This window comes from Pholcus phalangioides, unplaced genomic scaffold (genome assembly GCF_987345545.1).
Source record: "Pholcus phalangioides strain wild (caught in Gottingen) unplaced genomic scaffold, Ppha-v1.0 ptg000029l_1, whole genome shotgun sequence".
NCBI classification, from domain to species: domain Eukaryota; kingdom Metazoa; phylum Arthropoda; class Arachnida; order Araneae; family Pholcidae; genus Pholcus; species Pholcus phalangioides.
Genome location: NW_028301619.1, coordinates 3,482,827 through 3,510,579, shown reverse-complemented (window position 1 = coordinate 3,510,579; position 27,753 = coordinate 3,482,827). Strand labels below are relative to the sequence as shown.

The following is a 27,753-nucleotide window of genomic DNA, read 5'->3' as shown; positions in this document are numbered from 1 at the left end:
TAAACAAACAACCAGATGAAAACGATGACCAGAGTGTAATCACAGCACTGTCATGAACCAAGGAGTTATTGAGCGCACGTAAGCAGGTTTTAACCGGCTGATGGAAATTGATGCTTTCATGCCATTGATGTCCAAAGAATAGAACTTTTCAGTTCTATACTATGCAAAACACTATGTAGGCCTTGAAATGACCCACATCATGTTCTGCACACAGCATCATTCCTGACTAAAAACTTACTTGACTAAACACTCTCTACAGCATTTACAAATAAAAGGCCACAACAGGCAAAATGCCCAACGAGATGGCTGAGAAAAAGATGCCATAACAAATATGAATATCATATATTTCTAAAATGCATCAACCTAATTAAAAATTCAATTATAAAACTAAAAACTATTTTTACATGATAAATTAACATTAACAAATTAAAAATATATTTACAAAATATCTTGCCTCCTTAAAAACCTTTTATTTAGTGTGCTTCTCAGTCGGATATTTTCTTACTCCCCCCCCTGCCAGTGGGCTAAGCCAGGTTTTGTTCACATTTTGGTAACAGAAGGAAAGGGGGGTTTGAAATCTGCATTTCTGCATTTCCCTTTGGGATAGTAAAGTGTGCATATTATATGCATACAGTATAAATAATAGAAAAGATTGAGAACAATAAAACCAGGAAGAGAAATACTCTGAGTTTGGGAAGGCACTATCACCTGCACAAAATCAGAAGAAAGTCGTCTTCAAAAAAGATGTGGCATTTCACAGAGGATATAGCGATTTCCCCTGTGCCTTCGTAATGCAGATCAGTAAAAATTATGAAACAGTGGAAAGAGTTAATAATAACTTTTAAATTATACTGCCTTCAATTTAATAAATTATTAGTACATATAATTGACATAAAAAGTTGACACAATGAAAAAAAAGTATATCTTGAGGAAACAATTTTTACTGTCTCAGTATATCACATAATCAGAATCACAGAAGTAGCTCTAAATTTGAAACTAAAAGTAGAACAACCATAAAAAAGTGGGGTTTTTAGTTGACTAGATGGTATCCAACTCTGAGGATATGGGTCAATCAGCATAACATTATTAATGCACATTTGAAATAAAATATAAATGAGATATTACAAAAATGTATATATAAAATGATTATAAACTTCAAAAATTTGAGTGAAGCAATTTTTCAGAAAATAGGAACAAAACCATATATGTTAATAGCCACTTGAAAGAAACTGCATGTTTCATAACATATTTTCTGTTTTTAAAAAGCTTTTTAGTGCAGTTTTTTAAATTCTATGACAATGGTAAAAACATTGCAAATCTATGTTTCCCCCCTACCTACCAAGCAGCATGGCAAACAAAAAATAAAAAGCATAGCTCTCTATATGTATGAAATGTAATACAACTTATTTTAGGAACTAGCATAGAGATCACATATGAAGCAACGCCTTAAAAAAGAAAGATAATTTGATTGCTTTAACTAAAAGAAAAAAACACCTTTGTGCTTGAATTTAATACAAAATGAATAAAAATATTGCTTTGTTATAGCAGAGAACCAAGAGTAAGACAACCAGTGTCCATATTGTCTACTTAAACTTTCGAAAATTATCTGAATCATCATCAACATGTCTCTTTTTGAATCAATTGCATGAAATTGGGGTAAGAGTTCAGTGACCATACTTCAAGAAATACATAAGAAATTATGATCCAAAATACTGTACAGGATATCCCTAATCATCACAAAAAGAATTCCTAACAGTTGGAAAAACTGTCAATTATTGCTAATAATTGCTCTAATATTGCTCTAAAATTGCTAATAAATCATCTATGGAAGAAAATATGTGAGATATAATTATATACAGTATAATTTGTAAGACTATAAATATTTAAGTCCTAAAAATTGTTTTCATCAATGGTTTGTAATATCTCTCTCTCAGTAGAGATTACAAATTCTAATAAACTCTTGTTGGAAAAATATATCTTTATAAATGCAGAGATGTGAAAAAATACAGGACATATGGTCATAGCGGAATGGATTGTGCCTGAAAGAGTTACTGTACCGAGTCCAAAAATTGATTTCAGTTTTTTAGTAGAATTGAAAGAACATCTTTGTATACATAATCTCTTGCATTGATTCCCCATACAAAATCCAGATGATTGAACAATGGATCTTTAATACATATTGAGTTGGCTAAAGATGACAACCTTTTTTGTAATATGCCCACATCATCTGGATCTGCAAGTAAATCATTTTTAGACCATAGCAATGAAACTGGCGCAGTTATGCTTTCCAAATGATAGTCAGGTGGTTCTGTCTGTAAAAAAGAGAGAGAAAAATTAATGCTATTGTTACGAAAATTATGTAAATAGCCACTATTCATCATGTAATTTTTCACCTATAATCATTAATGCATTTCTCTGTAAATCTCACCAAATTGACAACAAACTTAGCAAGTCTGGCAAGAGCTATGATTTTACAATGTGGCAGAGCCAAGAGAAGTGTAAAGACCTCACAAGAATATCGTAGAATGAAGTTTTTTCTCTCTGCCTATATAGTGGCGCTGCCACGGCAGATAAATCTATATATATATATATAAATAATTACATGTCCTGATTCACTGACTAATTCATCATCGCCGAGAAGAAACCACTGAAGTTATGAATATGAAATTTAGTCAGTAGTTTCATTTCATGAAGTAAAGACCTACTAAGAAGGGGTTTTCCAAAATTTGACCCTTAAGGGGTTCAAAGGTTATACAGAGAAATCATGCTGGGCTGAAACAGCTGGAGCAATATATATATATATATATATGTATTTTATAACGTGATCCTCACATATTCCCAAGGGGTCAGCATGATCTGTCCAGGGATTTTGTTAGTAGACATCCATGCCCGAACCCAGACCTGCACAGTCAGAGGCTAGCTCCCTAACCACTGGACTGCCAGGTGGCATGAAATTTGCTCAGTACTTTTATTTCATGACATAAACAGCTCAGGTCATTTATAATACAGGCCTCGGCACGGATCATGGCCTCAAAACTAGTGAAAATAGTGACCAAAATGTTTAAAAAGTGACCAAATAGTGACAAAAATAATTTTAGAAAGAGACCAAATGGACAATGAATTTTGATTATTACCAAATTGAATCAATTGAAATTGAATTTAGTTATTACTAAACTTTGTATTTCAATGGAGCTCATCGAAATAGCTTTTTTTACATAATAGTGTGAAATAAATCAAACTCAAATGCATTCTGCTAACCAGAAAAGTTTTGAATAACTTTTCAAATTTATCAACAACTATGTGAGAGAGAGTAACATTACATCCTTTCTAAGTAACAGTAGCAATGCCTTTCCCCCCATAGGGGCCATTCAAGTATTACGTCATCATCGATGGGGGGGGGGGAGGGGGCTTCCCGATTTGCTGACTTTTGATGACAAGGGGGGAGGTTGGATAACGCTTACGTCATCAACCACCCTTTATGAAAATATGAGTTATGATTCAGGGGGGCAGAGCTGATGACGAAATTTTGCTGACAAGGGGGGGGGGAGGGGGTCAGCGTTTTGCTGATGGGGGGGGGGTCAAAAATGGCTACAAATTTGCTTATGTAATACTTGAATGGCCCCATATTGTTTTCCACAGCCCATCTTAAAATCAATTTAAGCAGGAAAAACTTCAAAACGGGAAAAAGTTTACACATTCAAAGAAGGAAAAAAAATGAAATAACACAAAATTTGATGAGAGAATTTGTCCCATCTACATTCTAGTGGATTTTTCATTCATGTTATGCTATGAATGACAGTATACAAAATGTACTCAAACTTTTTTTAACTAGTACAAATTGATTTACATAATTAGGTTTGTATAATACCTTCCAACAAATTTTAAGAAATTTACTATAATGATTGATTTTAAAAAAAACTAAAATTACATTTCTAACAATATTATTTTAAATTATTAAATTAAAATATTACTTAAATTACTGAATTAAATAAATTATTTAAATTATTTTAATTGTTAGGGGCCATTCAAGTATTACGTCATCATCGATGGGGGGGGGGGGGTTCTGACTTGCTGACTTTTGATGAAAAGGGGGGGAGGGGGAGTTTGGATAATGCTTACGTCATCAACCACCCTTTATGAAAATATGAGTTAGGATTCAGAGGGGCAGAGCTGATGACGAAATTTTGCTGACAAGGGGGGGGGGGTAAAAAAATGGCTTAAAATTTGCTTAGGTAATACTTAAACTGCCCCTTATACGTTGAGGGAGGGCAATCCATCCTTCCCCTCAGCGTCAATGGCAGAGCCTACTGATGTATATCAATTGTCATCTGCCGCACCCCTAAGACCTTCAAGTCTATCTCCACCTATGGCTGGACTGGGGGAAGGGTGGGTGGGTCTACTCTTTTACAGGCGGAGGGGGCTCCAAAATAATACTGCCCTTGGGTGAGGGAGAAAATAAACCAGTTTTGAAATAGTTTGGTTTTTGACAGAAAAATTTGTTATATATTTTTCTTTTTTTTTTACACACAACATACACCCCTGCAAAAAAAACATTTACTACTTTACCCAGAAACAATATAATTTTGCCCCCCCCCATAATTTTTAACAGAAAAAGACTCTGCGGTCTTCCCCGGTAAATTTCCCATGAACCTTGTAAGCACCAATGTGGCACCAATCAATCGCCGTTTTGCGGCGGTCAATTCAAGATGGCTGACAAAGGGCACATAAAATTACAAAAAAATATATAATTTATAACATGAATCAACCAAATATGCGGCAATATGCGAAAATCGATAGAAATATATCAGGAAATACGGAAAATTACGATAAAATGAACACAAAAATCGAATCAACGACATACGGGGTTTATAAATGCGGTTGATAGAGTTTATGGATGCTGCTGTCAGGGCTACTTATTTTAGCGCGAAAAAAAAGTCGCCACGTTAGCTCTGACTCCTCCCGTAATTTTCAACGAACAAAAACAGTGAATTCGCCCCCCCCACCCGGGGCACCCGATTTACCATGGCCGTAATACGATATTTTTTCTGGAGGGGAAACGTAATTTTACTGCCCCTTGCCTGCGAAATTCGATAATTTTGCAAAGGAATTTATTTCCTTTTCTTAAATATACCATTCCATCAAAAATTCCATTCGAGGCATTGCCCCCCCCCCCACCCCCAGTTTTGGATTTGATCACGGTATGTAGCAACCCGGGCCGCAAGCACGAACAAAAATTTACTATCGCCCGGGGCCGGTATCCATTTTTTTTAACGGAAAAAAGAGTAAACTCGGCACCCTTCCTCGTTCAACACCCGTGGAACCAGACCCCGCCCTCTCCTATTGCGGTCATAACAGCGACTCGAGACAAAAACGTTTTAATAACTTCCGAGGTCTAAAAAGGGGATTTTTTTACACAACACAGAGAATGGAGCGCAATATGTCGATATTAAGTCAACAATCAGCATCGTGAAGATGCTCTAAATTAAGTTACGGCCAGAAGCGGATAAAGGTTAGTTGTTGACGGCCCCGGGCATAAAAAAAAATTAATATTAGGCCCCTTAAATTAGGAAAAAAGTATAAAGTAGGGCCAAAGGTGCGGTCGGTGTGCCCCCCACCGTTAAATCCCCCTCTATATACGGCTCGCATGCACGTTAACTGAGTTTTCATCAGCCTGATGACCAATTTTCACCTGATTTGGTTAAACTAAACGTTGAATCCGAAGGTCTTTAACTGGCTGTAACGAAGATATATTTTGGAAGAAGAGAAAATTCAACTGCCCCTGCGGGGAATCGAACCCACGTCCTTTCACTTTTCGGGTGAACGCACTAGACTACAGAGGCAACGAATCTCTCAATCTTTCCTTGGAGCTCGTGTACACTGAAAAGGACCGTACATGGACGGCCAGACCAGACTCAGGCCAAGTTCACAACTGCTGACGCTACCACCAGATGACGACTTATGGAAGGATGACGTCACTCTCCGCTACCATATAAAATAAATAAATAAATAAAATAAAGGATCAATTTTAAAATAAGATGAAAATGAAAGAACGAGTGGGGAAATAAGAAAGAATAGTAGTAGAGGAGGGGAAAAATTTCTTTGTTGTAAATAAGCCTTTTACGCTATTTTTTTCCGACCGGCTTTTCCATAAAATCTGACGTCACACGGCAAAGCTGCATTAAGAGATCTTTCAAGCGGCTTTGTCACATGGTATGCTCCCGGGAAGATAAAGACGCCTTCATATATATATATATAGGGGTTCCTTGTACGATCGTAGTTCAATGAAGGGAGGGAGAAAATTAGCGACCTTGAACCGGTAAAGTTCCTCCTTGAAGAAAAGAAAAACACTGACAGCAGAAAAGCGCGCGAGACCGAGGTTTTTTTGTTAAAAAAAGTGGAAAAAGTGACCTGGGCCCGAAAATAGGTAATAAAAGTGACCAGCTTCTAAAAAAGTGACTTTTAGGGAAAAAAGTGACCCGTGCCGAGCCCTGATAATATGAAAAAGACAACTTACATGAAATTTTCAGTAAATCAACTTTAACTTGATAATAAATCACAAATATTACCTGATTGTATTGTTGTTTGTTTTTTTCTGGACCATAATCAAACTTCTGAAACTTCTTAGAATTAACCAACTAAATGAGTAAAATTAAAAATTATATAAGTAACTATACAATTAATGTTGCATTTCTATAATGAAAGAATAGAAATTACCAAAGAAATCCTTACAACATGAAGAAAAATGTATTCAAAATCAAATGAAATCCTGTTATACAGTGGATCTTGGTTAATTTAAATTGTTGGGAACCCCCTTGAGTTTCCAGGTTTATTTAATGTTGAGATCACCTGTTTGATTCAATTTTTTTACACATTTTTTTTGGATAATTTGAAGTTTGATGAAAAAGGAAATCACAATATCAGTCTGAATGAATGTGGACAGTGTGGGAAAAATTGTACGTAATGATTCTAAGTAATGTCAGACTGCTTCAAAGTCAAATAAAAGTTTAAATATGACTATATGACATGATGTCATTCTCCACTTGTTAATGCAAGATATACAGAAAGCTGGATGTTATGAAGATATTTATTTTTTTGAGATGTTGATTTTTTTAAGGAGGGAACAAACTCATCTCTGTCTCTCCCATTTGGCATATATTTATGCTCCAATGAAGGAAAATCTCTATCTCCTCCATATTAGTGGTGAGAGCACCTGTCTGGCAAACAAGGGACCCGGGTTCGTCTCTCGGTAGAGGCAGAGATAAGCTTTTTCCTTCCTCAAAAAATCAACATCTCAAAAAAATAAATATTTTCACATCGTCTAGCTTTCTGCATATCTTGCAAAAGTTTAAATACTGATGTACATTTTGCCAATCTGGAAAAAACAGCACATAATAGGTGCTGTTGTTTCTTGACCTTAGCATTTGGTTTTTATATCCATGTTGTCATTTTGTACACTAAGCAACATACAAAGAAATGTCAGGTCAGTCCTCATTGGGACTGCAGATTTTAAAGTAGTTTTTAATAAAAAATGAAAATTTCTTCTTTTAAAAAAAAACACTTTATGCCAAAACATGTCAGAATTTATTTTTCCATTGGACTCAGAACTTTAAACTCAACAAAAATTACAGATGTTAATAAAAAATACCAGCAGAACCAGGTCTAATCTGCTGGTATTTTTTACAGGTCTAAATCTGTAAAAAGGTTTCTTGTGGGGTATTAGCCCAAGAAAAAGATGCTGATTACTAATGAGAAACTTCAGAAATGACTTGTCTGTATATAAAAAAAATTACTAAACTAATTTGGAAATTTTCAATGTTTATTGATAATCAAATGCATATTTTAACATCATTCAGCTGGTTAACTGTATGATGGCCCTTTACATATTCCAAGGAATTTCTAACCGATAGGATCAAAAGATATTCAGCAAGCTCTGGTGGGCTGGATTTGCAAATTTCATCCACATCTGTCTTACCTACATTCTCAAATCCAACAGATTTTATCATTTCAACTATGCTATTGTGACTTTTTAAATTAACTGTTCGAAATCATGTTATACCAAAATTGTGTAAAGCAAGGAATACTTACATCACAATATAAAAGAATAAAATGATCTTATAACATAAAAATAGTGTGGTATAATATAAAAACTAAATGGAATGATGCAGTAAACTAATGGTTTCGATGTACAGGAGCAAGATATCTCAGCCTAGAGTAAATGGAAGAAATGCATCCAAGTTCTCTCCCCTCTTCATTGGTTAAATCTGTAAACAAATTAGTTTTTTTACCTTAACATTATTTTTGCTTTCTTGCTACATTACAGTTTGTACAGTACTTCACTCATTGCAGTTTGACATGTAAAAATATAGTACCATGTATAAAGGGAAAGGATGGCTGGTGGGGAGCAGTAGAGAAAACCTGCTCTTACTCATTTTTTCCCCTTCATTTCTTATATATTAACAGTTATATCCACTTTTAAGATAATCGATGTTACTTCAACTGCACATACTCTAAATTTGTTGCTAAAAGCATGTACATAAAAGAGTTAAAAATGTGTGATGAATCTTCATAAGTGTATAAGTTCTTGAAATTAAAACAATATTAAAAATTCATAGCTTTTGGAAAAATATATAGAATAACCATTTTCAGAATGAGACATGCTACCTTTCAAATCATGATATAGAGTTAAAAATTATACCTGGGCATAGTGAACTATGCTTTTAACAGAAGTGCCAGCAGGACTATGAGCAACATAAACACCCAAGCGAGTCTGTTATAACAAAAAAAAGTCAACAATTTATTTCAAATTTTTAAACTTCAAAGCAAATTGTCAGCATGAAATGCCATGAAATCACATCAAAAAGTGAAAACTCAAGGATGAGAGGGCTCTTTGACAAAGATTCCCAATTTTGATCTAATCTTAATGAAGAGACGTTTTACCGAAAAATAAAAAGTTGAAGAAGCAATCAAGGTTTTTCACTAGTGTGGGGGGGGGGGGGAGGAGGTTGAAAAAAAATCTTGGAACTTTGATAAAGAATTTCTTTTTTATTACGTTTCTTGTCTTTAAAAAAAAACCTATACAAGACTACAATAATTTTGTGTACAGAAATAAACTAAAAGTATTTCGAAGAGATTATATTTTGTGTTGTTGAAAAATTGTTGTTGATTGTCTTCTTTAAATTTCTGAAAATGGACAACTGTGCATTCACATGAGAGTTATGAAAATGATACTACTGTGACATTTCCCATCATTTATTGACAATATTTCAGTAGATGTTGTTGCCCGTACAGCTTTTATCATTTAACAATGAATGAAAATGTACTGATCCAACTCTTCAAAAATGAAGGCAAATAAATTTCATAGTTTTTTCATTTTGATTGTTTTGACTACTAATTTTAATTAATAGTATTCAATAATTTTATTTTTTTAAATAAATGTTGATTTCAAGTAATTTTTTGCCTAAAAACTGAAAAAATCGTCTGGGGTCATCTTGAGCAGATTATAGGCAGGAAATTATGGTAACTGCTTTTCTGACATGTGAACTTCAGTTACCTTGTTCTAATCTACTTAGAAGAAATGCATTTGAGCTATTTTTCTTGGTTACCATAAATGGTCGAAGAAAAAATCATGTTTGTTTATTTGGCATGAGGATGGGTGTTTGTTAATAACAATAGAATAATCAAATCCACTCATTTTTTCTTGTTTCTTAAATATTCAAAAAAGTTTGGAACTTTTATGCTGGGACTTGACATTGTCAAATTTTCTTGCAAAAATTCATCTAAATTAATGTTTAAAAATATCAGAAGGGGAATTCACCCTCCACCAAACTATAATTTATACAAAATAATAATTTTTACATAAAACAGATATTCGTGCGAGGTAAGGGACATGATTTTATGAAAGAAAAAATTCACTCACAGTATTCAGTTGAGACATGTCAGTTCCACAGATCAAGAAAATCACTTCTTCACAAATAATTTTAAGAGGAGTGTTACAAACTAAGGCACTCAGGTACTTCAAAATAGAATTAGATGGTAGAAAATCTTGTACTCCAAAAAGTTTTGCTATAAGCTGAAAGAAGCAGTGAGAAAAAATTAAAAACTTCATCTAAGTTTTGCAACATGCTGATTTTTCAGGAATTCATCAAAATAGAATATTACGTGCATAAATTAGAGCTTGACAATTTTTAGAATATATGGGCACCAGCCTTAGGAGAAAAGCAAATGGTTTTTTTTTTAATTTCATTTATTGGACTGAACACAACACATAAAACATACAATCAAACTGAGAAAAACACAAAACAAAGTCCACAAAAAGTAACATTATGATGACACAGACACTCTGTGACCCCAAGGGACTGATAGTCCTTCCATGGGTCAATATAGTTAAATTAGAGAATTAATTGAATTATGCAACAGCCTTGTTACAGTACTAATTGGTTAATATTTTATAAAGCCATATATATATATATATATTTAGATATTTTTAATCTGAACAAAGAAAATATACATATACAGTAAAACCTTGTTAAGTCGTCACTCCGCTTAAGTCGTTGTTTTTCTTCAGGTCTGTCCAGCTTCCATAGACAACAATGTTTATAAACCCTCATTTACTTGTTGCTAATTTCGGTTAACTCGTCACCATGAAAAGTTTTAGAGAGGAACAGATCATTTCTGTGGCTTTCTTTAACAAAAATAGCTTGTTAACAACATTGCCATATGCTTAAAAGTCACCATAAAAGCCTTATGTACCAAAACGGAACAGTTCAAGTAACGGAAGTTAACTAACAAGGAAAACGTCCCAACATATTTTTTTCAATTTTTCCCAGGATATAATTAAAGAAATCCACAAACTTTAAAACCACTGACAATTGTTTGTGATGAAACATCATTATTTGAGGTGCTAGAAAATACCCTTCCGGCTTTTAGAATGTTATACCTAAATGCTTTTTTAAATTTCTCACTCATTCCAATAAACTTGAGTTAAAAAATTTAACACTAAAATATGAAAAAAAGTTCTAGGGCTAAAAGAAAACTTTGACTTAAACAGATATTTGACTAATCTGAGTTTGAGTTTTTGTGAATTGGCTGTATTTTTTTTTTCTAAGCTATTAACTTTAACCTGGCCTTAAGCGTGTAGTTTAATTGTAATGATTGTCATGCACATAGTTTTTCAAAAAGCAAAAAAAATTTATAATACCGCAAAATCATGACTAAATGGAGCAAGATAGCGTATAGGACTTCTTATGTGTCCAACATGTGCTACAGGAGCCAATGCAATCATGTTCTTCAACTATATAAAAGCATATAAAAAACTATAAATACACTAGAAATATTCAAAAATTGCAAAATATAATTAAAACAAAGTCACATACACTTTATATTAAAGTAATGTAAATGCTACAATTTCTTATGATAAAATTTAACTTTCTCATGTGTTTTCTTTTATTACTCAAGCACATATGTAGTCAATACTCACTACAATATAGAGCATCAAGGTCAAATGCCCCTAATTTCAAACAGTGATTAAAATTCAGTAATGTCACATATGGTGGCGATATTAGAAAAATTAGGCTGTCCAACCAAGAGTTTGAAAAAAAATTATCTGAAAGCGTCATTATGTATGCTGTCATTGTTACAAGCACACAAAGAAAAAATGGTGTCACCACATGAGAAGGTGCAAATTTTGTGGAGATGTTAGCTCTCCACAAATCTATAAAATCTTGGATGGATGTTTCATTTAGCTTATTGCAATTAGTTTCTAACAACATTAACAGCTTCAGCATAGCTGCACAGCTATCCAGATAGCAATACAATGAGTTCATATAAGAAGTAATTTTCTGAGTTGGGATGTTTATATTGGAACACAAAAATGATTCAGAAGACATGAAAGTCAGAGTGCTATGAAATTTGCATAGATACAGCATCAATACTTGATGCTTTGATTTTTCTATTGCACAGGAAGATTAAAATCATGACTTTTCCCAACATAAAAATTGACTTAGAAATTGATAAGATTGCTGCAAGATACAGAACATGAAAATAAGTCCATTAACCTGAATTCTAAAGATTAAGATCCTATTTCCACTGAATCACAAAAATTGCACAAGACAATCACTACAAATGCGTGACACCTAAACAGTGAGCAACAGCACACAATGCTGCCATGATATATGTCAGGTATTCTGCAAGAAGGATTTTGGGGTAAAATTATTTGGAACATAATATAGTGCAACTCCCAATTAGTATGTTATGGCACTTTTAATTGCCACCAAAGTACACCAAGATGAAACCTGTATCAGTAAATATATTCTAAATTCTATATTTTCAATGGGATGCATAAACATAAAACATTTGCAAATGTAAAAAAATTTAATCCCTGGGTTGGACAATTTAAGTTCTTCTGTTATTTTTAACCACTATTCAGTTCTTGGGTCCTTGGAACCCAAGTTGTGGAAGAACCTGTGTCTTACCAAGTAAATATAGACCATAGAATTATACAAATACAACACCACAACAGGCAAAATGCTCAACGAGGTGGCTGAGAAAAAGATGCCCATAAAAATATGGATGTAATATATTTGAAAAATACAGCAACCCAATTAAAAATGCAATTAACAAAAATTATAAACAATATATACACATGATAAAATATTATACAATGCCCATAAAGAATATTATGGTTGTCTTATTCTAAGAATGGATAGCTTCTCAATTTACCTCAACTTGTTTATCGTATTTCTTTTTAAACATGTTAATTGTGTTACAATTTACTACCTCTGGGGGTAAGCTATTCCATTTATTAACAACCCTATTAGAGAAAAATTTCCAGCGACACCATAACCTCGCATTGTCCCTTACCAATCGATACTGGTGTCTCCTTGTAAAAGCAGTTGATTGGCAGTGTACTAAAAGTTCATGGTCCATCCTATCTATCCCATTGAAAATTGAACACTTCGATTATATCTCCTCGACACCTGCGTTCATCCAATGTAGACATATTCAAAAAATGAAGTCTCTCTTCATAACTCAAGCCCCGTGTGCCAATAAGGACACACGTAGCTCTTCTCTGCACCCCTTCAACCAAGTCTATGTCCCTCTGTAGGTATGGTCTCCAAAACCTTACCACATACTCCAATCCAGGACGAACTAAGCCTCAGAAAAGCAGAAGAATGACTTTAGGAGAACGCGAAGAGATCTTTTTGAAAATGAAACCGAGCATTCTATTTGCTTTTTTGACCACCGCTGAACTAGAAGAATTAAATTTTTATGAATATTTTTGAGAAAAAAAAAAGTGGGATATTCTTTACTTTATCTCCAGATAGTGCAAGATAAATGAACTTCCTAATTTCTGACTGTCTGATCACAATTCATTCAACAATATAAACTACTGAAAATCAAAAATGAACAAAAAAACTGGCAACAGAGGATGTACTCATCTAAAGATATGGTAGACTAGATAAATCTTTATATTTTTTAAGAGATTAACTAACTATAAATCTTTTGTTTATATCTCGATCAAAATCAACTTCAATGTATGAATGACAATGCACCTCACTCATAATTGCTCTCCAAAGAACTTACAGTGAAGTTAGAATGATTTTACACCACTTGTCACAGAAAACTGTTAATTAAGTTATCCCCTCGGAAGATGATGTCACTCTCCGCTATTAATGCGGTTCTGACAGCCAGCTGGTTGATGCAAAGATAAATCCAGGAAAGAAATTTCAACTGGTCTTGCGCGAATCGAACCTATGTCCCACTTGTGGGGGAGCAGCCTAGACTACTAGACTACAAAGGCAACACAAATCCGCTCTCCTTAGAGCTTTTGTGTGCTGAACGGGGCCATACATGGAGAGTGAGACCTAACTCAGGCCAAATTTGAGCAACAAAACTTCTCTCCTTGCCTTTGTAGTCTAGAGGTCTAAGGCGTTCACCCAGTAAAGTGAGAGGACATGGGTTCGACTCTGCACAAAGGCAGTTGAATTCTCTTTCCTGGATTTATCTTTGTATCAATCAGCTGTCGAAACCTTTGCATTAATAGCATAGAGTGAGATCACCTTCGGATAAGTCACCATCTAGTGGCAATGTCATTCACATGAGTTTTGGCTTTAGTTAGGTCTAGCTGTCCATGCACAGTTAGATTGTTCTTTTGTTATGTCGAGAACATGGTTAACATGATTTAATGATAATGTGGAATTAGAAACTAATGTAATTTAATATGAATTATGTGTGAATAAATGACTTAATCGGAAATTTGCTTGAAGACTTATCTAATGAATATATGAATCTCGGGAAGTAGTAGATTTTGCTACAATGTAAATGATTTTGTTTCAGATAAACGCAGCCCTTGTTACAAAATTACAACTTTTTGTTTCTCCACATGCTTTACATAATACGTCTTGCTCAGCCATTCGACTGCGTTGTTTGTGTATAGCTTACTGGCTGTCCCAAGAGGTCATGAATTGATGTCATGGCTCACACAATGCAGGTAGGAGAAGACAGGGCTCTGGGCCCATATTGTTTTGATTTTATTTTTTGCACTATAAATGCACTGCACAAACTATGACTATTTATTAAACATACATATTTAGTATTTGATTAAATTGACCAGAGTCACCCTCAGGGGGGGTGTGTGACAGATGGAGCCACACAGGGCCCCACGCTTAAAGGACTCCCAAATACATGGTGACATAAAAAGTTTTTGCTTTTTTTTACAAAAATAGAACAAGATAGCCATGTTTCAACTATAGATATGATAAAGGTACAACAAATAAACAAAAATTATTTACAACTCAAAGTAGCCCCACAAATCATTTTCTCTACTGACTCCGTGTCTGGTAATGGTGGTCCTGGAATTAGCCTAATCCTGAGGTCTACTAACATTTTATTTTCGGCTTGAAATCAATTTAACTTTTATAATAATGCAGTTATAAAATATAATTAAAACAATAGACGGATTAAGTGCATCCAATTTTCCAGTTAGTTTTCGGACCCTTAATACCTTTTTGTTTTTAGTTATTTTTTCTTCCTTCCAAAAACTATAAATGCTTTGTTTTAGTGCCTTTTTGTCTGCCTATTTCGACTATTTTTAGTGCCTAAACTTCCGGGCTCTAGTTATAATTTTTGTGCCAAATTAATGCTTGTTAGTTTTTTTTGCAGTGATACTCAAAGCACTGATTTGGAAGAGATGTTAAGAACAGCATAAATGTGTTAGTGCATGACGATCTCAACCATCTCTATACAACAATATTTTTTCTTTGCCCACAGAATATCATTATATTGAGATTTCATTGTATTTGAATTTATTTAACAGAGTGAGTCATCAGTTTTAAAACAAGTATAATAATTTATAGCATGTAAAACCAGCTCCTGTAATTCACCCCAGCGAGGAAACTTAAGAACACCATGCAAACAGTTATTTCTCATTAACAGTTATTTCTCATTCATGAAAAAGACACTTAACAGATACTACTGAAAACAATACAGTATTTACTCGCATCTAAATATGCATCTAATTCTTTATCTGCAAAAATTCATAAAGTTTCACAATATTTTCATTGATTCTAATATCCACAAATATAAATAAGATCGATTTTGGAAGGTGGGGAAATGCACAATAGATTCTTGAAAATACTGCAATTGTTTATTCACACAAGATTAAAAGTGGTTAGCCTGTAAAATAAAGAAGTTCTGTATACCTTTTTATTATAAGCAGGGCTTTCTGAAAGAAGAGCAAATGCAGCAGTTGTCCCTTGGGAATGTCCAACATACGATAACTGAGACTGGCCAGATTTCTTAAGTATAAAGTCAATCATAGCAGGCAAATCATACTGACCCATTTGATCAAAGCTAAAAGAATTCATGATATAATTTTACTCATGGTCATTCTACTCATGGTCATTCTACTCATTTGTCATAAATATTTTTTTTAATTACAAAACAACACACACAAATAAATGAATGCAAATAATATGCAAAATAAAGACAATAGAACAAAAACAAAACATACACTCCGGCTCTTAGAGACCCAAGCGGTCCATCTCAGAGCTTAATAAAATTTTTCTGTAATCAATAAGCAACAGTAATTATATTATGTGTAACACTGTAAATACATTAGATTTTTAATTTAAACCTTTGAGCTATTATTTAATAATGTAATTAAATATATCTTCAAACAGTAATATTTTTGAAGAAAATCAGAAAGCTAATACAGTAAAATCTCTTTAATGATACTCTGTGGACCAAGAAAAACATTGTTGAGGGATTATTGTTATTTCAAGAACTAGTAGTTCAAAAAAAAAAGTCAAAGAAGCTAATAGAATGCTTGGGGGTTTCATTCTTAAAAACATTTCTTTGAATTCTCTTGAAGTGATTCTTCTACTTTTCAGGGGCTTAAATAGTCCTGGACTGAAATATTCTGTAAGGTTTTGAAACCATACCTACAGAGGGACATAGATTTGGTTGGGGGTAGGGGTGTAGAGAAGAGCCACATGTGCTCTTGTTGGTATATAGGTTATAAATAGAGACTTGATTTTCTGAATATGTTTACATCGGAAGAACACAGATGTATAGGGATATGACAGAAGTTTTTGCATTTTTTGCTAGAATGGATCACAAATTATTAATACACAGTCAATAAGGTGTTTCGTCAAGGGAACACCAGTATCAATTAGTAAGGGAAACTCCAGGTTATGGTGTGTTGCAGGGAATTTCTCTCTAAGAGGGTTGTAAAGAAATGGAATAGCTCTACCCTGGGGAGTCGTGAATTCGACCCCAACTGACATGTTTAAAAAGAAACATGATGTTTATTATGGGATGAATTGAGAAGCTATCCATACTTAGATAAGACAACCATAATATTTTATGGGAAGTGTATTTTAATTTATCATATATTATATATATATAAAATCATTAGTTTATATTAGTTTTATTTAAGAGAAAAGAGAGTGAGTGTATTAGCTTTTTCGTGATAACTGCTATTATTTTGGATTGCTGCATTTTCGTTATATTTAACAACCATGTTTTTTATGGGCATCTTTTTTTTAGCCACCTCATTGGATTTTTGCCTGTTGTGGCCTTTGTATTTGTATTTAACATTAAATTGCAAGCATTTCCAAACAAGACTATCATTATGGAGGAATTTATTGTTATATTGAGTATCGTTGCAGTGAGGTTTTACTATATAATGAAAACGAAACACTAATAGTAAGGGCAAATAATATGCAAAACTACACATTTCTTAAACGTCTTAGAGTTTTTCTCTTGCGGGTTACATACCGGAAATTACGGTACTTTTGCAACTATCTACCAGCATTCAAAGACAGCATCGATACCCTATAATTTTGCTTTGTTCCTACAAGATTACGAATGGACATTTTTTTTAAAATTATCTATTTTAATAATATTAATTAATTATTAATATTAATTAATTATTAATATTAATTAATTATTAATATTAATTAATTATTAATATTAATTAATTATTTTAAATTTCCCTAGAACATTTGGAAAAATACTGAATCCGTAAAAACTCTACCTTGAATACCCACAGTTTTGTCATCTAGCCACTATGTGGTCATCATTGTTTTGCGCCGTGAAAATCAGGGGTGTATATGCAGAATCTGCCTTTGGAGGGGCACAAGGATTTCTTCCATAAAAATTTTGGGTAACTAACACTCAACAAAAATTTTTTAATTAACAGATAATACAAAAATGTATTTTATTTAAATATTTTAATTTTATACAAAAATATTTCAAAATATTTTTAATTGTTATTTTTTTGCGGGGGGTGCACAGGTCTCCCATGCCCTCCTCTGATTTTACCTTTGGCAAGTCAGGGTTTGGAACCTGCGATTGCACAGTTATAATCAGCTAAATATGATTTTCTAAGGTTTTCCAACTTTGAGTTGGCTATCCTTTAAAAAAAACTTGGTTGCTATGACCATCACACAGACCTACAACACAAATATGTATACATTAAAAATTCAGAGGATAGATGGCACCACCTACTGAGCACAAAACAAGCCAATTGCTGGACACACACACACACAAGCACACTGTTAAGTTTCACCAACACAAGTTTGACATAGCTCCCATATTCAGGTGTGAAAATATGTGGCAGTTAAGGTGGTAGACCACAGTTGTGAATCATCAGGGTGGGGAAATAAAATCATTCCACCAGGAAATCGCTTCACAAGGATTTATATTAATAGTGATTAGGAAATGAGCGTCACAATCATTGGCTTTAAGTTTAATCAGAAGATATTAATTGAAAAAGCTAAGGTTTTCCAAAATGGAAAATCAATCAGAAGAGATTGATTTATAAGTAAATATGCGGAGTCTTTATAATTAAAGTTCCCCTTTGAAATGGCCTTAAAAGGAAAACTACTGGAAAAAATGTTATAAAACTTGATAATAGTTTATAGGTCATTGGATTCAATTTTCCGCAAAAAAAAAGTTCAAAAACTCACCACCAGCGTGGACTGGTGCTGTATGCAATATTTTTAAACAAAATAAGACATGAAGACATTGGTTTAAAATGTTTTTAACATAAACAATTTGGCGGAATTGAAAAATGTGATACACCGACATGCCTATAACATTCTTCCTGATATGCTAAAAACTCATCACCAGCAGGGAATGGCGCTGTATGCAATATTGTTACCTGGTCACCAAACCTCAACCCCTGTGACTTCTGGTTATGGGGCTACCTCTGGAGACACTGGGTCGTGTCTCCAGTGGTGTAGATGGTAGCATGCTTGCCCGGTATGCAAGAGGGCCTAGGTTCGAGTCCCGACGGAGACAAGATGACTTTTCTTTCCGAGTTCACTTCAGCGCAATATCCAGAAAATAATGTTTCCTTGATATCTTGGGCTGAGAAAAAGCCATCTATCTCTCTAAAAATGGTAATGCTTGGAAGAATGGAGGGAATGAGAGGGAGAGACAGACCAAGCACCAGATGGATAGAAGAGGTGTTGCAAAGCACTAGAATGAAGCTAGCACAACTGAGACATGCTGTGAATGACAGACCAGCTTGGAGAGCCATGATCTATAGAGTCACCAGGAGTCGAAATCGACTCGATGGTTCCTAACAACAAGCATCTCTGAATTATATTAATATGTTAAATAATATTAAAACAATTGTATATTAAATATGTTAATATTAACACTTTAAGAGCTGCAATAAGAGCAACTTTCCCTGTGTAGAATCTGAGAATTACTGCTGCGTTGTTATCATTGTCAAACTGATTAAGATCACAGATATTACATTTGGTTTAAATTGTGTTCATTTAAAAAATTGTTTTAAAGCTGCAAAAGTGCATAGTATTAAACAATGGGGTACATGTAAGTGAAAATAAATAAAAGTATGCAAAATTATGCTCACCTATAATTCCAAAATGCATCCATGTCAGGAGTTAACTTGATATGTCTTCGAGAATAAGTGTTTCCTCTTATATTTCCAAGCCATACATCATACCCAGCATCGGCTAATATAAAACCTACAAATTGATATCAAATATGATAAATCTGCTTAATACAATTAATTTGTTTCACACTTCGACACAAGAAAACCTATATACATATAAATTTGATGTTTTTAATGAACATATGCAGAAAAATAAATTATAGGGATTTTAAAACAATTGGTTAGACAAAAAGTAAATAAATTTCTAGTGTTGATGCTCTGTTACCGCTTACAACTGCTTTGAATTGCACTATGAGATCTCCTTAAGATTTCCTCCAAAGATTTTTTAATTAGTGTCAGTGATAGAATAACTTGACTGCTTGGAAATCGTGAATATGAATGAGCGGTTAAACTCTGTTTAACTCGCAGAAGTGATAAGCATTTTTGGGAGACAGTGCAAAGTCAACCCAAATAATTTTTGTACTTAGTACTGGCGACAGCACATCACACTGACCAAACAGCCAGAAATCCCTCCATCAAAGTGCAAACAATGACATCAAAAGACTAATATAATTCAAGTTTTAGTGTGTTTTTAACCAAGCTTGTCAGGAGCTTCTAGCAAATTTCGTAAGAGGTCTTATAACCAAGTTTATAAGTTTTCAACCCAAGTATATAAGTATCAACCAAGTATATTAATCAGTATTTTGCAACTATTTTAGCAATATACAGTTGGACCCCATTATAACAAACTCCAATTTAATGAATTCCCCCATATAACAAAATTTTTTTAGATGTCCCTATATGTATATCTGTATTATTTCAACCCTGATATAACAATTTTTCAGAATTTAACAAAAAAATAATCAGTTTTATCTGATTTGGAGAATCTGGGTTTAACTATATTGCAACAAACTTGAGAACATCACATCTCCAATTGAACCTCTTACTCAGAAGTATATATTATAGGCCAGTGGTTCTCAACCGATGCTCCATGTGCTCTGCAGCTGCTCAAGGAAAATTTTTAAAAAAAACAGAAATTGTAAAAAATAATTATAAATATTTTTAAATAGTAAAAATAAATCGAAACTTAATAAATAAAAAGTATTTCTATAGCAGACCTACAGGCTCTGCTATAGAAATTATGTACCAGAAAGAGCTCTACAAGTCAAAAAAGGTTGAGAACTGCTGGTATATGATTTTATGGTATTTGATGGTCTAGGACCTATATTTCACTCTTACCTGCAAAAGTTTTTGCATATAAAGTTTCCAACTCTGGTTTAACAGATATGAGTTGAAATAAAGTTTTCTGTGTTTGAATTCATTCAAAATTAAGTTAAAATTTAATTGACTTCTCAATTACACAACCCATATAGACTAGCCTGGAAGCAAGCAAATTTCATCAAATTTTCTGGATAATACACACAATTATGAATGTTGGTGTTGCTCTATCTACATTTTAAATTCACAGTTCTTCAGGAAATCTGTGTCCCATATTTCAAGTTTAGAAATCTGGCACAACCTTTGTGAAGAGAGAGATCTGAATAAAAATACATAAAGTATGAATGGGGGTTCATGTTAATTAGCTATGTCGTGACAATAATCATGATCCCCAAACAAGGGAGACTAGATGTGACATTCAGGTAATCAATCTCTTTTTTTTTTAGTTCTACTCACCAAATTCACAAGAATCAATGCATTTAACCCATTTACATTTCCCCTAGATTACATTTTTACACCCTTACATTTTTTAGATTTTTTTAAGAGTTAGGACTTTTTTCAGTACTACTACTGTACTATCACATACATGCACCTCGCATAAACATTCCTCTAGGAAATTGCCAACAAATCAGAGCATGCAGGAAAAGTGTTGTGCAAGTATACATGTGACTTTAATACATTACAAGTGAAAATGGCAGATGACTAAATTTCTGTTTCTATGTAAATATCTTGTTGAAGGCATGACTGCTGTCTGCAGACTCTTTTTGAAATGACACACTGGCTCTACATTCACACCAGGAAGTTAGAAAATCACAGAAAGCCAACTTCAGTGTGCAACCACTGCGCCACCTGCAGTGACCAAACCCAAGTTCTCACAATGAGAGTCCGTCACAATACCTACAAGACCATATAGAATTTTTTCATGCTAGGAGACATGCCAACCTAAATTCTGAAAATTTAGTGTCTTCAGACTCCAACTTAGTGATAACACATAAAAAAATCAATTGCCATGGCAACGTGAGATTTATCAAGCCCCAGGGTCACAACTAGAGGACAGCAGGCAGGTCCGGTCTCTGGCACTGAACCAGTAAGTGCGTCAAATTCACCCTTTAATTGCTCATTCTACATTGCATGAGTGCCAAAATGTGTGATTGCCACAGCTGACATAGTACAGAGTGTTTTTACAAAGAATCATCTTGATTTAAAAAAAATAATAACTATTCAGCTTTTAATCTGTTTTGATCGAATAATGTAGAATAAAGTAGAAAGAGGGAAATCTCGAATTTTATGCAGTTGCCAATAGGTAGTGGCACTCTTACTTCAGCCATCACCTCAGTGTTTGTCAAGGTTGGCTTTTCCCACACTTAGAAACTGATTCGGATGACTTCGTTTTCCAGCAGAACGGGGCACCAACATACTGGAGTTTGGACGTTCGAGAATTTTTGAACAATTGCATTCCTAAACGATGAATCGATCATACGGGACCTGACGATTCAGTTAAACATCACTGGACTCCAAGATCCCCGAACCTCATAGTGTGCAATTTCTTCTTGTGGGGGTTTACAAAAGACTAGGTTTATATGACTCCTCCAACTACATTAGCCGAACTGAAGATATGCATAACAGCAGCAGTGGAAGCAGTGGATGCAAACAGGTTTGCAAAAGTTTGGAACAAATTTGACTACCGTATAGACATATGCCATGCATCCCAAGGTGGGTATATTGAGCACCTTTAATTTGGTTTGTAAAAACACTTTATGATTATCCATCTAATATAAAATTAATCTTAAGTGTCTATGTTCAATATTTTTCATAATATATGCATTTCAAATCCGGTGATTCTTTTTGAAGCATCCTGTATGTCAAGTTCCAAGGGCAGCCCTATCAAGCGCTAGGAAATACAGAAATGAAACTGTCAATAATACTTGCTTACAAAGGCGTGCTCCAGAATTTGGGAAAGAGCTTGATTATGATAAATTTGTATCTTTTAGATAGGCTACTTTTAAGGTTTCAAGTGAATATTCTCAGAGCAAACCATATAGCAAGATACCTAAACTTTCATTTTCCTGGTTCATCACCCAATCTGCAGCACTTGAAAGCAAACCATGCTGTAAGAGAACTGTGCCCCTACTTTCTGTTGGATAATATTTCTTCTTGCCGTATGGAATGTGTTGAATTGTAAGAATATAGCCATCTTTAGTTTGTACATCATAATCTTCAACAGGGTATCCTTTGCTGGAAATCAACTGGGACTGAAAAAATAAGTCAAATGATGGATCAATAAAAAATCAGAAAAATTTATTCAAATAGTCATATATGGAAACAAACTGGTTATTTCAAGCAAAAAAATATACAAAAGACATCAAGAAAAATTAAGATTAACAATTGTTAATTTCAATTATCGCAATATTATAACCCAGGGCTTGATAAATCGGAAAAAAATTAGGTGCCTACCAAATTTCTTAAGAGCCAAGCAGTTTTTTCTTGAGAAAAAGGGTCTTAATGCTTTTTTTTAACTTTAGTAGGACTTGATGACCCTCTTTTCAAGTTGGCAGACACTGTTATAAAATTGGAAAATTTTGTGTCATCCTTAGGACTTTACACTATAAAAGTCTGATAAAAGATCTTTTACAAAACTTGAAAAAAATAACCAATAAGTCTATTGGTTACATTCGCTTGAATGTAACCGATGCACTGGTTGTGTTTTTCAAGTTTTATAAAAGATCTCTTCTAAAACTTTTATAGTGTAATTCCAGCCTAAAACACCAATTTATCAATCAAAGAAAATTTTAGGCTGATAATACTGATTTTCCAGCTGCCATGGCAACCTGGTGCTCGGGATTTGTCAGGCTTTGTTACAACCCTTTCTGACCGTGTATGCAAAATCGGGAGGAGGGGGTTACTTTTTATTGCTGCAGATATATTTTTTTTAACCTCAGGAATTTAAGCCTTGACTTCAAAGATAATGAATGTTTTATCGTTGAAGTCATGACTGAGCTCCCCGAGGTTAAAAATTTTTTTTTTTTCACAGTGAGAAAAAACAACCTCAACATTTAGGCTTACTGGGTCTGAAAGAGATACTTAGGTTTTTAAAGTTAAAAGTAATTTTTATACTCGAGACTGTTATAGACTTGGTTGAAGGGGTGCATAGAGGAGCAGTTAGGATACTAGTGGGCATACAGGGCTTGAGCTGTGAAGAGACTTTATTCATTGAATGTTTTCTGTGGAACAACATAGGTGTCATAAAGATAAGATTGAGGTATTTAAGGTTTTAAATTGGATTGTTGTGAAGGATCATGAGAGCAGAGCTGGATTAACCATGTGAAGGCTCTAAGCACTCAAGTGATTTTGGTGTCTCCCCAGTCCCCTTAATGCATGCATGGTTCAGAAATCTTATGACAATTATTAGATCTAGTTAAAATTTTTGAGAATAAGTAAGTAAATTGGTAAGCAAGTCTTTTTAAATGTGTGTGTGAGGGGGATTTCAGAAAAATCATTCTACTCTAGGCCTATGATGTTACGGCTCAGGAGCCTCAAGTGTACCGGGGAGGCCTTATGACAATTTTTGAGAGAGTAAGCATGTAAATTGGTAGGCCTTGTAGGCAGATATTTGGACCTAGATTGGGGGGTCTAGGATGCTGTTGAGACGGCTATGAGAATCTCAATACCAAAACTGAGCATTAACCCAAGTTCTTATTCGCAATTATTTTAGTTTCTCTGCTTTTGTGTCACCCTCATCACCACAACTAGAAACAAAAATTTACTCTGTCACTTGGAATCTGTATCTATTTTCGCACCCCCTTCCCCTTAATTCTTAAAGAAAAAAAGAATAAACTGAGTTCCCTTCCTGGTCTAGTGTCACAGGATACCAAACCACCACCCCCTTACAAGGAAACGGTCCCAAGGTGATGTCTTCAAAATGTGTAGCAAAAATTACCATTAATTCTACTCATTTAAATGTGCACAAAAATATATTAAAAAATCCAGCAGAATTATTATAGGTCATTCAAAAAAAATTGTAAATATTAATATTTTAAACAGCAATAGACGCCAAGAACAAAGTTGAAAGTCCAGCGACCCTAGAATGTTAGGTGACATCATTCAAACAACACGTGATCAAGTTGCCTATAGCACAGACAAAGAAAGAGAAAACCAATTTTTCTGGAACAGAAATGCTCTAGGAAAAAAAGTAAAGTGAAAAGCATGAGTGTTTTTCATGAATATTGCCAAGAAGCATGAGTGGTGATGAATAGCAGACTGTTGCCATTTTTAATAATTTTTTGCAGCTTTAATATAATTGCATTCCGCCACTAATTTTTTTTTTTTTTTTTTTTTTTTTGTGTTTCTGGGTAAGATGAATGTACTTAATTTTTTTCATAATTTTTTGAAGACAACACCTTGGGACCCTTTCCTTATTAGTTGCAGCCCTGGTCAACCTCTCGATAAAGGTCGTCAACTGTTCAATCAAGAGTGTTCTCAAATTTTAGGATTTCCCACCGGATAGTTTTAAATTGTTGATAAAATTATCACAGTACTATTTGATAATTTTTTGTTGTGCCCCTTTTCTTCTGATGCCCTAAGCAGGTGCTTATTTTGCTTAATGGTTAATCTGGCCCTGCATGAGATTTTGCTATGCCGTCATTCAACTACTTCAACTTCGGGACACCGGTTAGGTATAATTCTAAGTTGTTGTGTCGAAGGGGAATTTTTTTTCTAATAGGGTTGTACATGTATGGAATAGCTTACTTTAGTTGTCCTGTATTCCCCCGATAGACACATTCAAGAGGAAACATGAAAAACCGAGTGGAAGTAATCGAGAAACTGTCCATACTTAAAATGACAACCATATTTTTTATAGGCAGCTTATCTTCGTTTTTGTGATTTATTGCTATTGGATTGCTGTGTTTGAGCTATGACAACCACATTATTACAGGCTCTTTTGCAATATTATTTATTTTTTATATTGATTTTTCTTATTTTTTCAATTTTTTTACGTCTCACATTATTTGTTTCCAGCCACCTACCTTGTTGGGCAGTTTTCCTATTGTGGCTTTCGATTTTGTATTTCTAAATTTTGAAAAAAATTGTTTCAAGAAAACTTACAAAGGTGGCTAGAACATTTGGTAGCATGATTGTCCTGGATGGACCATGAACTTTCCAAATAGCCTACTGTTTTTAGTGCTATTTCAAGCTAACAGCTGTAATATAATTCCGATAATAATTATTTAAAAGCATCAAAAAAAATCTTGCTACAAATGAAAAGAAAAATACACAAATTAATGATCATAATTTTTTTTACCACATTACGATGAGCATCTGGATCAAAATGATAAAAACGCCTAGGTTTTACAACAGCGTCAAATGTATGAAAAATCGCGAATAAAATGGAAACGACAACCAAGTTCTTCATGATGATATCGAGTGATGAAATAATACAAAGCAACAAATCGAAACGTTAAATGACCTTCAAATTGATTGATGCGTCATATTTGTTTTATCTGTCCGGGAAGATATGATTGCGATTCGCCAATTTGTCGCATCAATTTTTTCTTCCCACGCACATAACATTGTTCGAACGGACGCTATTAACAAATGTAGTGATAACGTTAAGTTTTTATCACTCTGAAGCAAATTTTGTGTGCGTGCACGTTTCTTTACCAATCCTAAATATTAAAAGCATTTCAATTTTCCCCCTTCGTCCCTTTGTGAAATAAAAAATAAACAGTGACCACGTGCGTTGATATTGTTGTTGTTGTTTTGGAGCAAAATTTATACCGCAAACTGCATGACTAGGCTGACCATATTTTCTCGAGAGAAATACGGGACATTGGGATTCCAAATACGGGAAAATACGGGACATCGCCAATTATCGCCAAAAATGACGCCAAAACCGAACAAAGTCGCCAAATATTGTTGAAATAACGGAGAAATCACAATGGTGGGAAATGCAGCATTACTGCTAATTGCAGTGGATTAAAATGAATTCCACGAAAAAAAAAAAAAATCATTAAGACAAATGTGGGAGATTCATGTACTCATTTATAGTTGTAGTTATCATAATATAATTTATAAGTTGAAAATAATTTCAATCTTTGACTTTAATAAAGAATAAAAATTCAAGTAGGCTTCGTGCAAAATACGGGAAAAACCGGGACACTTTTGCTAAAAAGTCGGGACAGCCAAAAAAACAGAAGATACCGGGACTGTCCCGGGAAATACGGGACGTATGGTCACCCTATGCATGACCATACCACCATATAACGATAATTTCCGGTATTTTTCCGTATTTTTGATCATCCCGACTTTTTTTTTACAAAGATGTTCCGTTTTTTTCTAGGAAAAATGGTGTTAGTTTTAGGCACACAGACCGCTTTACAGAATAATATTCAGCACATAATAATGTTAAAACAATAAGTTGACCTAGGGCTGTCTTCAGGCCCGTCATTTAGGGGGGGGGGCAGGGAGGGGCCGTTGCCCCCTCCGGCTTTTGAAAATACACTACAAATGGTATATATATATATATACAAATATATATATGCGTACCTTTAGTACATGCTCTTTGCCTCCCCCTCCCCCGGAAAAAGGCATCATGGGGTCCCGGGCAACACCCACTAGAAAACTTTGAAAATTCTCTAGTAGGTGTTGCCCCGGGCCAATTGATTTTTCTGAGGCCCTACCAGGAATATTTACATGCTTACATAGGCGTACGCAGAATTTTTTCAAATGGGAGGGGTTTCAATTTTTTTATTCTCAAGGGGGGGGGTATGTTTTTTCCTGCAAACTAAACACTGTAATCTCGACTTGAGGGGGGAGTTAGAACCCCAAAACCCCCCTTTGCGTACGCCAATGCATGCTTACTCTCGAAAATTTCAACCAGATCCAGGGCAGGTCTTAGGCCTAGTGGCGCCCGGTGCAAAAACAATAGTCAGCGCCCCCCTCCCCCAGGCGAAAATCCAGAGTGATGTGGCAGTGAATTTTTGCTAGTCATTACTGTCCCGTAAAATACGGGACAGTAATGACTAACAAAAATTCATTCTACCATATTATCAGACTCTTGGTGTGGTGATCGTTCCCATCCCCTCGCACACCACTTAGTTGGATATTAAGTGACGAAGACGTCTGAAAAACTT

At 34.3% G+C, this 27,753-nt stretch overlaps 1 protein-coding gene across 2 annotated transcripts; it reads right to left on the bottom strand.

Moving 5' to 3' along the window:
- Positions 1-833: 833 nt before the first annotated feature.
- Positions 834-26,357, bottom strand: LOC149067588 (gastric triacylglycerol lipase-like). 2 transcript variants are annotated; one of them, XM_089252429.1, is made up of 10 exons: positions 25,923-26,009; positions 25,727-25,821; positions 22,674-22,875; positions 19,385-19,499; positions 15,699-15,849; positions 11,198-11,290; positions 9,917-10,069; positions 8,696-8,767; positions 6,567-6,635; positions 923-2,312 (listed from the first exon to the last, which is right to left on the bottom strand). In XM_089252429.1, exons 2-10 carry the CDS (start codon positions 25,751-25,753, stop codon positions 2,076-2,078), a joined length of 1,119 nt encoding a protein of 372 aa, XP_089108555.1. In that variant the 5' UTR covers positions 25,754-25,821; positions 25,923-26,009; the 3' UTR covers positions 923-2,075. The 2 variants fall into 2 exon arrangements, with proteins under 2 accessions (XP_089108554.1, XP_089108555.1); XM_089252428.1 differs by lacking the exon at positions 25,727-25,821 and having other exon boundaries at positions 834-2,312; positions 25,923-26,357.
- Positions 26,358-27,753: the final 1,396 nt, after the last annotated feature.